Source organism: Cibotium barometz, chromosome 35, assembly GCF_041138505.1.
Source record: "Cibotium barometz isolate CiBa-2024 chromosome 35, ASM4113850v1, whole genome shotgun sequence".
Taxonomy (NCBI): Eukaryota; Viridiplantae; Streptophyta; class Polypodiopsida; order Cyatheales; family Cibotiaceae; genus Cibotium; species Cibotium barometz.
Window position 1 is genome coordinate 37,532,630 of NC_141080.1, and position 11,562 is coordinate 37,544,191.

Sequence of the window (11,562 nt, forward strand, 5' to 3'; positions counted from 1 at the left end):
TGGCAATCCTCAAGGTTACTTCAAAAGTCCCTGGCCTCTTCAGCTCCACTTGAAGAGACTGAATAAATATGTCCTTTAGAAGAACTGGTGGATGCTCTGCTCCCAAGAATTGCCCCATCTTCCCCACAAATCTTCAAAATGGTCTACAAACCTGTCAAAGACATCAAATAAGTTATGCTTTAAATTTTGAACTTCCTGCCATAAAGCATCAGGGGATTCACTTTGCTTATAGTGCTGCACCAAAGCCACTTTAATGTCCTCATATGTCTGACCCTGTTTTGGTTGGGCTCTCCGTGTCTGCAACCACCTTTTAGCATCTCCTTTCAGCAACATAGTCAGCTTGTATTCATCCCTCTCCTTACAAAAGGTGAAGGCTATAAGCGCCATACCTGCCAAGAACTCCTCTAGATCTTCACCAGCATGACCATGAAACACAGGATAGGTCATCATAGCAGCCATCTCAACTGCTGAGACTTTCTCCAAGTCTGTAAGTAATCTGAAGGGTGCTTTCAAAGCCCTCCTCAGTGGGGGCACCAAAACAATAATGTGTTGGGGGAGTCTGCCTCTATAGCTCGTCTGAACACACCACCGTAGGGAGGGCTCTATAAACTAACATCACAACATCAGCACAACACAAATCCAAAGTACCAATCCACTCAGCTGATATCCTCAGTCCTTCAGCAGACAGTCGGACACCTTAAAATCCCTCAAACTAATTCAACTAAGGTCGACTGACTCCACCAGCTGTCCTCCCATGTCAAATCCAACATCCAATGGCTCTAATCTTCATCCCTAACCCCTCAGTTGACCTTAGCTGACACCCAACTGATCAGTTTGCTGACTATAACCTGAGTTGGATGCCTGCTGCTACTAACCCCAGTCAGAAATATGTCCTCCAAGCTCCCAAAAAATCCTCCAGTATCAGCAAACTTCAAATACTTGCCTCAGGACCTCATAGATTCTATCAGCACCCCCTACTGACTTCCTGCTGACTCTCGCCTTCTATTCTGCAAAACTGATTGCTGACTGACTGAAAATCTGATAATCAAACAAAAACCCTATACCACTTCCTTTCAACCAAAAAAGATCATATCTACCCTTCTACACCCTCAACCGATCTCCCTTGGTGCGCAACTGACTGGCTGACACTCTTCTAACCTGAATCAACCCTCAGCTGACCCCTTTTGACACTGTCAAACCCTGCTGACTCAAAATCAAAACTATCCGACACAATTCTGATTCAACACAATCCAGCTCTTCACTCACAATTGATTCTTTTCAACAAACTCCATCAAGACAATACAGATAACACCAAAAGCATAGGAATTCCTCAATCCAACACAAAATCAATCCTTCTGTATATAAAATTGAGCCAGTCTCAACAACCCTGAGATGTGGGGTTCCAACAAAGAGAGAAAACACCAGAAACCAGAGGGATTCTCCACAAGAAAAATCCTTGCAACTCTTTAATACAACAAAACTCAACACCACAGATAGGAATGATTGAGCAAACCTATGGAGAGTTCCAAGTTCTTACAGAGATGCACTTCAGAGATCCTAGAGCATCAACCTCCTACAAGATCCTCTGTCACCCCTGCACCCTCTGCTCTAAACAAATCCAAGCTTCCTCACATCAATTCCCGCCTCTTCTCAAGACAACCACTGTCGTAGCAACGATCTTCAATCCAAGCAGACCAAATAGCAAAAAACTCCCTCCAATAAGCTTCTATAGAGCTTCCCCACAATCCCTGGCAATCCTCTCTCCTGGCTAATTTACTCTCTTCTCTTCTCCCAATGCACCCCTCTGCTCCTATGTGCTTCCTTGTCGACTACTCTCCATTCCCTATGCATACAAAAGTTCCTCCTTCACTTAATTGGACTGACAACATTCAGTTCTTTTTAGAAGGTGGCCATGCAAAGACCACTTATTTCCTAAGGTTCTAACCATACTCTATATACTTGTTCTTATTCCTGGGGTTTGGGCGGGCACATATCTTGGGCATCAGCATTTGGACACAAAAAAACCTATCACCGTGCTTGACTACAATGTAAAGAGAGGGGTGGTCCTTGTTGACCCACCCAAGTTCAACCGGAAGATGGATGGTGAGAGCCACCATTTGGGCCCAGGAGATGTCAGCCACTCTCACCACATCAGATGATTCAAAGATGTTCCAACTTGACAAGACCGGCACTCCTTTAGTGGGAGGACTAGCTCAAGCACCATTCCACCTGTGATTGGGATGCCTGTCACCGAGAAGTCTTGAAGGAGTTCACACCGCTGCACTACCAGTGACGCTTAGGGAAGCACTAGAAGGAGTTTCTCTTGGTGTGCCAGAGAGCATGAAGCCGCCCTTGCATGCATTGGCTTCGTGCACTCTAGCCCAACAATCTCTCAAAGGAAGATCGCTTGGCAATGACTCTTGACACCCAGGAAGGTCCCAAGCTGGGGAGGGTAATATTAGGAAAACACTAATGGGGAAGCCTCACTTGGCCGTCTCTCTCCCAAGGAGGTCCGGCTGGGTCATTGCCTTTATTGTGATTCCACTGTACCACATTGGGAAGTTCTACCTAAACAATTCAAGGAGGCAGATTGGTAAGGGCGAGAAGAAATAAGAGCAGCACTTACCACAGCGCATGTTGCTTCTATCAGTTCCTGCCTCACCTACTTGAAGTAACACAACTGCTCTACCTTTGACCAAGTCATACTGTAATCCCATTCTCCAAGAACAGCAAGACAAAATGATGTGTGGGGACTCAAGGCACCATTCATAGGCATTCAAGGTCCATTTTGTTTGATGGTGGGGCCTCTAAGAAGATGATCGATACGCAGTTGGTTCCATTGTTCAGGCTGTCTTACAGTGGGTGGCATTGCAGCCACAGCTCTGTGCATCAAGAAGGAAGAATTCAACTACTTTCAGGTTTTAGAGTTGTTGCAGGACAATCCTTTGGCTTTTGGGGATCTTTCCAGGATACATATGTTCAATGTGGCACCCTTGGATCAGGCAACTCAGGTGGACATCATCTTGGGTCATCCGCCGTTGTTTGATCATCAGCCGGTGGTCTCCTAGAGCACGCACAGGTTGACCTTCTGGGATGCTTCCAGTCAGCACCAGTTGGAGGTTTCCGGGGAGTCTCTCCCTTCTCTCATAGGTCCCTTGCTTGTGTCTTCGCCATTCATGCAAAGCAGTTGGGTGCACAAGGGTGGACATTGTTGCATTGGCTCTCCCAAAGTCAAATCCCACATGAGATTCTGCAGTCTATAAACATAAGGAACAAAGAAGTGAAATATGAGATTCTTTGACAACAGCCTAGAATACACCTTTGCAGCTGCATCATCTTCCAAGACCCGCACTTTGTTCAGCCTTATCTAACAACATGATTACGTTGCAACTTGCCCCAAAAAGTGACTGCTCTTTAGTAATCAAAGAGAGAAACTTGGCTTAGAGTGATGCAATGGGCCTTGAAGAAAGCAATACAGTCAACTAACCTTTTCTTTGTAGAAATCAATGTTCCCCTCTCTATATGTACTGCACATGTACCCGCTAGCTCATGTTTGTAAGGCCCCCTTTATGACACATACCATTTTTTGAGCAGCCTGGACCACATTTTCTTCCTCTATGAACTGCACTGAATCTTTCCAAAGTCCAAGTTCTTTGAAACATATTTAGTTTCTTGCATCACATGTGATTAAAGATGTGGATTTCTCTTACCTACCAAGGTAGTTCCATTTCTTGAATGTAGACACTTCACTTTAACCAAACAAATACCCAAAAAAAAAAAACATCACTGCTGAGGCTGAAACAACATACACTCTCAATGTGAGCCAAGCATCCGTACTTTGTAGCAAAGGAAAGCACACCTTCTTCTACACCATCAGAGACGGGCTCAATCACAATGTGCGCAAACATGTTATGGTATTTCCCCATGGCCTGCATGGAGTAAAAGAGCATATAAGGATGCCTTGTAGTAAGTAAACAGTAACGCCAACTTAAAAGTGAAAAACACAAGCCAAATTCTCAAACCAAAACAAACATTAATTGCATTGAAATGTTTGTCTTGAGCATTGCCCACATGCAATAAAACGTAGGGAGGGGTGTGAATGTGTGCCCAAACACGTGTTTTGTAAAACTAGAACTTGTAAATCAAGTAAAAAATCCAAAGCCTCTCTGCAAGGTGTGAAATGGCTTACCTCCTCTAGTAAAGCTAAAAACCTCGCCTCATACAAGTGTAGGGTTTTGGTGGCTGTAGGAATAAAAACCTGCAAGAGTCTTATGTAAACCAAGATTGGCAAGATGAAAGCAAGAATTTCACAGGTTAAGAAGTGTGCCTTGCCTCAGCTGGATTGAATGGCAGACATGGAAGCTCCATGATTGCCGGTTCTGAAAAAAATACAGGCTAATCAAGACAATGAATAAACGTGTGCTTAAAGCACAAAATCAGAAAACTAATTGCTAAATGTGTAAGGTAAAATTTGGATGATAAATATATACCAATGGAAAAGTTTATTTCCCAAACTTAACAAAAACTAAAATGCGATCTTGACTCCATGAGAGTCTCCTCGCAAAGATTCAAATTATCAACTCCACCATGCATAGCATAGACTATGTGCTAAGGCATCCCCACTCACGTCATCAGTTCACAAGAGAAGGTGCATGGTCATGCATAAAGATACGTCACCATAGTGGACAAATCTTCATATATAAACAATTGAACAGAGGTTCTATCACTTCTTTGGAGGCGAAGGGTAGTAGACTCAACCATGATGAAGACTAGCACTAAAGAGAACACACTCATACACCGTAGCTGGTTGGGCTATTGCACCACTTTGGATAAAAGGAATTTATATAAAGCAGCTGGCTTCAAAAGAAATCAATATGGCATACTGATTTACCAATGAAAAGTTCAAGCTATTTCCCAAACTTAACAAAAACCAAAGTGCAATCTTGACGTATGTCTACTCACAAAGCTTCAAATCATCAATTATATCAAGCTTAGCATAGACTACATGCTATAACATCTCCACGCGCGTCATTAACAACCAAGAGTAGGTACAAGTTCAAGCATAAAGATATGTCACTGAGTAGACAAATCTTCATAGATGAACCATTAAACTAAGTTTGTGTCACTTCTTCGGAGGTGAAGCACATACTCAACCATGATGAAGGATAGCACTAAAGAGAACACATACAGTGGTTGGTTGGGCATTGCACCGCTTTGGATAGAAAGAATTCATATAAACCAGCTGGCCACAACTTGGGACGAAGACTTCAAAAGAAATCTGCATGTCCACTGATAGGGCAGAAAGATATACCAATCGACCCAGCTAATTTCCCACACTTAACAAAAACCAAAGTGCGATCTTGACTCCATGAGAGTCTACTCAGAAAGCTTCAAATCATCAACTCCATCATTCATAGCATAGAGTACGAGCTATGGCATTCCCATTGACAACATCAGTGCCCATGCACGTTTATACATAAAGGCATGTCCCTGTAGTGTACAAACCTTCATAGATAAACCATCGAACTGAGTTTCTATCACTTCTCTAGAGATAAGGGCAAACTCAGCCATGATGAAAGATAGCACTAAAAAGGACACACACACGTGCCCCCCCCCCCAAAACACACACACACACACACACATCGGTGGCTGGTCGGGCAATTGCACCGCTTTTGCACCCAAAAATATATATAAACCAAGCAGGCCACAACTTGGACAAACACTTCAAAATAAATCTACATGTCAGTAATGCAGTAGAAAGACAAACCAATGGAAAGTTCACATCATTTCCCAAACTTTTCAGAAACCAAAGTGCAATCTACATGTCAGTAATGCAGTAGAAAGACAAACCAATGGAAAGTTCACGTCATTTCCCAAACTTTTCAGAAACCAAATTGCAATCTTGACTCCATGAAACTCACAAAGCTCAAATCATCAAGTTGATGATGAAGTCTTTAAACAAGTAATTGATCATTTTTTTATCAATCATTTAATAAGTGGTTCATAACCTGCTATTATATAGAAAACAACTAGTGAAGCAACACTATGCACGAACATCATGTGGGATATAAATGCTCCATCCTAGGGTCATAGCCAATCAGCATGCCACCACAGCAGCTTACCTGAAATTCTCAAAGTTTCAGTAGTCCAACCGAATTCTGCAATCAGGATCTCAGGAAATGATTGAAATTGAATTCTCCAATGATCTTGCATGATAATTGCGTCCAGTCCTAGTATTGACAGCTGATCACATAACTGATGACATAGGTTGATTGCTCAAATCTTGGCCAACCGGCATGATGACAACCAGGAGCGTCCTTGCCCTAACTGTTTCCGGATACGGCGTCGACATGCCGGAGTCCACATGTTGCAATTGGTAATGGGGGCAAGGGTCCTAGTCCTTTCCTAAGAATAGTTACCTCCTTCTTGAGAATTGAGATGGAAAAAATGCGATAAGATAACCTGAAGAGCATGCTATTATATGACCTAAGTCATTTTCTGATTATGACAAATGTGACAAGGTAACCTACAGACCGTGTTAATACATGAACTAAGTCCCTTTCTAATTATATTCTTGCTTGTAATGTAAGCAATGAATGTGATTAGAAATGAGGTTTAGAAGGCAATTAATGAGACCATTATTGTTGGAATAAACACCACTTTGTAATGAAGGGTGTGTAAAAAATTAAAATAATTAGAGACGCATTAGCAAGGTTTAAAAAGCTAACCGTCCAGTAGAGGATTGTCGAGGGAGGAGGCGGTGCTGCGAAAGCAAGCTCTTCTTATTTTTGTTCTGTGTTGCAGGGGGGTGGAAGAGCAGTGCGAGGTCCGTCGCAACAGGCCCATATACAAGTGGAAACCAGAACAAGAAGTAATTGTTGCTGTTGTGTTGGCAATACAAGAAGAAGAAGAAGAGAGAAGATGATGAGAGTAATGATTGGCGCAGAAAAACGCCATGGCCATTTCCCTCCACTTTCCAAAGTGGATTCCTATAGTTTTGAGATATGTATGTATGTATGTATGTATGTACGTACGAGGTACATATTTACATGTATACATCTATATCTATACACGATTAACCACAACCCCACCTCCTTCCAAGTGGGCAAAGGAGGTGGGGCTATTTCAAAATACCCCCTCCTCCTTCAAACCTGAGGAGGAGCCAAATCTCACATCTTCCAATGCAATTTTGAATTTGAATCTAAGAAGATCTCATCTCACATCTTTCAATGAAATCTTTGTATACATGCTTACATACCTATAGATACACACACTTATATATATTATGTATGTATGTGTATCTATAGGTATATAAGCATGTATATATAAATCATGTACATGTATGTGTGTGTGTGTGAGAGAGAGAAAGAGAGAGATTACATGAAAGATGCATTTATTTGAGAGTGAGCACACCTCACCACTCATCCCTACCATTAAAATTTAATCTAAAATTTAATTAATTAAAATTATATATATGTGTAAATCTATTTAAGTGTGTGTGTGTGTGTGTGTGTGTGTGTGAGAGAGAGAGAGAGAGAGAGTTTTTATGTGAGAGAGTGTACGTGAAGAGAGAGAGTGTGTGGGAAGAGATAGTGTGTGTTTTCATTAGTGTATGTGCAGTGTGTACATGTGTGTGTGTGTGTGTGTGTGAGAGAGAGAGAGAGAGAGGCGACAAATAATTTCTACGTAGGAGATAGTTTGTGTGGGAGGAGAGAGTGTGCGTTTAGATTAGTGTATGTGCGGTGTGTACATGTGTGTGTGTGTGTGTGTGTGAGAGAGAGAGAGAGAGAGAGAGTATATGCATGCATGTGAGGGAGGGTGAAAAGAGAGAGAAAGAGAATAAAAAGTATCTTTTAAAAAAATATAAATTAAATAGAAAACATATATGTATATGTGTGTATACATGTGTGTGTGTGTGTGTGTGTTTTTATTTACATTTATATATACATACATACATATGTATGTATATATATATACATATATATGTTTGTGTGTGTGTGTGTGTTTAGATGTGTGTATGATATATCTATCTATATATTTAAAAGTGACCACAACTTATCACCCATAATCAAAATTAATTAAATTATGTCGATGTTTGTATTTATATTTTTAAATACATGTATATATGTATAAGTATATGTGTCTATGTATAGGTTTATGTATCTAAAACATAATATTGTAGGAAAAAATAGTATTTTTAGAGATAAAATGCGCGTGCTTTTGAGAAAAAAATAAAATATTTGATCATTTAAAAATTTTCCTAGAAAATGAAACGCTGTTTTTCTTTTAACAATTATGCCTCGACAAGATAAAAATAGTTAATTACGACGAAAGACTCTCTTTTTTTTTAAGGCATTTAAAGAAAAAACATGTATATATAAATAGTGTGCATGTGCATGTGCATGTGCATATAGGCAGTAGTAGCCATTAGGGTTTTTTAGTGTTCAAATTTATAGGCAAGCATTAGGCCATTAGGGTTTTATATCTTAACCATGGACATTAGGTATGAAAACCCTAATATAATGATTGGCTAAATGAATTTTTATTTATGTCTACACCTATATGTTTTATACATTTTCACCTATCTATACAAGATTAACCACAACCCCACCTCCCTCCACGTGGGCAAAGGAGGTTAGACTATTTCAAAAAAACCACTCCTCCTGCAAGCGTGAGGAGGAGCCAAATCTCACATCTTCCAATGCAATTTTGAATTTGAATCTAAGAAGATCTCATCTCACATCTTTCAATGAAATCTTTGTATACATGCTTACATACCTATAGATACACACACTTATATATATTATGTATGTATGTGTATCTATAGGTATGTAAGCATGTGTATATAAATAGTGTGCATGTGTGTGTGTGTGTGTGAGAGAGAGAGAGAGAGATTACATGTAAGATGCATTTATTTGAGAGTGAGCACACCTCACCACTCATCCCTACCATTAAAATTTAATCTAAAATTTAATTAATTAAAATTATATATATATGTGTGTGTAAATCTATTTAAGTGTGTGTGTGTGTGTGTGTGTGTGTGTGTGTGTGTGTGTGAGAGAGAGAGAGAGAGAGAGAGAGAGAGAGAGAGAGAGTTTCTATGTGAGAGAGTGTGCGTGAAGAGAGAGAGAGAGAGAGAGTTTCTATGTGAGAGAGTGTGCGTGACGCCGTGAAGAGAGAGAGAGAGAGTGTGTGTGTGTGTGTGTGTGCATGAGAGAGAGAGAGAGAGAGGCTCAGAATTTCTATGTAGGAGATAGTTTGTGTGGGAGGAGATAGTGTGTGTTTTCATTAGTGTATGTGCGGTGTGTACATGTGTGTGTGTGTGTGTGTGTGTGTGTGTGTGTGTGAGAGAGAGAGAGAGAGAGAGAGAGACGACAGATAATTTCTACGTAGGAGATAGTTTGTGTGGGAGGAGAGAGTGTGCGTTTAGATTAGTGTATGTGCGGTGTGTACATGTGTGTGTGTGTGTGTGTGTGTGTGTGTGTGTGTGTGTGAGAGAGAGAGAGAGAGAGAGAGAGAGAGAGAGAGTGCAACCGAGATCTTATTCTAGGAATTGATTGTGGAAAAGTAGAGAATTAATTCAATCATAAAAACCATTGCTTGTAAGCTTCAACTAAATCAAATCAATTAAAAAATTAAACACTTAAACAAAAATACTTAGCTCCAAAAAGACCATATTGGGTGCAATCTTCCCCCCTCTTGTGCGTGGCCTCTCCCCACACAAGAGTATTTCTTTATTAGCTTTCTTTTTCACCAAAATTAGGCCATAGCCCCCAAAATATACAAGATGTGCTTTTTAGAGAGCACGGCACTCTTCTTTAACAAAAATAGAGTGTCAAATTGGGACTAGGGTAAAGCCATAGGCTTTAATAAATTCCACATAAATAAATGTATCTTTCCTAAAGTTCAAAATGGAAAAATCATTTGATAAGGTTACAAGCTACTATGCTTGCCAAAAATGAAATGTGATGAACCAAGACATTTCTTCCAAAGTAAACTCTTCAATTCCCATAGTCTTCATCACCTGAAAATATAAGCCCAATTAATTATTAAATTAATCCCACAAATATTAAACAGGCACAAATCATCACCAACTCATGACTACTAGGCGTAAGTACCCCAGGAATCACCCTGCCATACAAACCTAACTGAAATAATCATAGGTGGCCTCAAACATACGTCATATACCGCACGTATTAATATTTATAGTGGTGTCACCCATGATATTAACCTAGCCGGCATGACGCAAGAGTAATCTAGGCGTCCCCAAATTACTCAAGAGGGGATAAATAATATTTTTCTAGAGGACTTAAAATATATTCTCATGACATCCCTCTTGCTTGAGTTTGCAATTGTCCTCAATTGCGGATTTGCTGGGTTTGAAAAGAATGAAGAATTTCAGGGTAAACTCGGAAAAATTTCTCAGGCATCCATTTAGCATCTTCTTGTGGATGATTCTTAGTCAAAAGATACTTGAAGTATTGATTACCTGTCCTTGTTGTTGTTATCTCTTGGTCAATGATAGCATCAGGAACTAAGACTTCTTCCTCTCCTTCAATAAGAGGTGGTTCCTCATATGTTGGGTGAGTAGGAAGTGTTCCTCGAAAAGGTTTCAAGAGATGGATATGAAAAGAATTGTGGATATTCCAATTAGATGGAAGCTCTAGTCTATAGGCCACATCATTAATCTTTTGAAGGATTTTAAATGGCCCATAATATCTAGGCGTTAGCTTCACTGCAGGGAATTTTTCCACACTCTTTAATCGACGCTTTTCAATTCTCAAAAGTACATAATCACCTTCTTGAAATGAAAAATCTTTGCGCTTCCTATTTGCTTGAGATGTATACTTCTCTTGAGCTCTTGCAATACAATCACGCACTTCAGATAGAATGCGATCAAAGTCTCTAACATATTGGTCGGCTACTTCAATCTTATGAGAGAGTCTAGTAGCCGGAATAGGCAATGCTCTTCCATAGATAATCTCAAATGGTGCTCGACCAGTAGCAGTATGAGGAGTATTATTATAAGCAAATTGGAGTAGGTGTATGTACTTATCCCATGCACTAGGTTGCTGGGAAACATAGGCTCTAAGCATATCTAAGATAGTGCTATTTGTGACTTCGGTTTGTCCATTCGATTCCGGATGGAAAGCCGTGGAAAAATCTAACTTAGTGCCTAAGTTTGAGAAAAGAGCAACCCAAAAGTGACTACAAAATTTAGAATCTCTATCAGAAACTATCACTTTGGGTAGACCATGATGAACAAAAATTTGCTTGGCAAATATGTTCGCGGCTTGCTGAGAAGTTAGTGTCTTTTTACATGGAATGAAATAGGCTTGCTTACTAAATCTGTCCACTATTGTCCAAATCATGTCATGGTGACTGGAAGTAGTAGGAAAGCCAATAATGAAGTCCATAGACACTTGTTCCCATGGTCTATAAGGAATAGGTAGAGGCATAAGCAAAGCTTTGCCTTTGTAGCTTTTAATTGTTTGGCAAATGTTACATTCAGCTACAAATTTAGCTACATCATTCTTCAAATGAGGCCAATAGAATTCTCGA

At 40.1% G+C, this 11,562-nt stretch overlaps 1 protein-coding gene across 1 annotated transcript in view; it reads right to left on the reverse strand.

Annotated features, from left to right (window-relative positions):
* LOC147618412 (ATP-dependent protease La (LON) domain protein) overlaps positions 1–7,015 on the reverse strand; it is a 60,791-nt gene extending 53,776 nt beyond the window's left edge. Inside the window, exons 1-4 of the mRNA XM_086774851.1 lie at positions 6,729–7,015; positions 4,333–4,379; positions 4,190–4,258; positions 3,810–3,929 (exon numbers count right to left, since the gene is read on the reverse strand). Coding sequence (XP_086630977.1) covers positions 3,810–3,929; positions 4,190–4,258; positions 4,333–4,379; positions 6,729–6,963 — 471 coding nt within the window. The 5' untranslated portion in view covers positions 6,964–7,015. The remainder of the gene's footprint in view (positions 1–3,809; positions 3,930–4,189; positions 4,259–4,332; positions 4,380–6,728) is intronic.
* Positions 7,016–11,562: the final 4,547 nt, after the last annotated feature.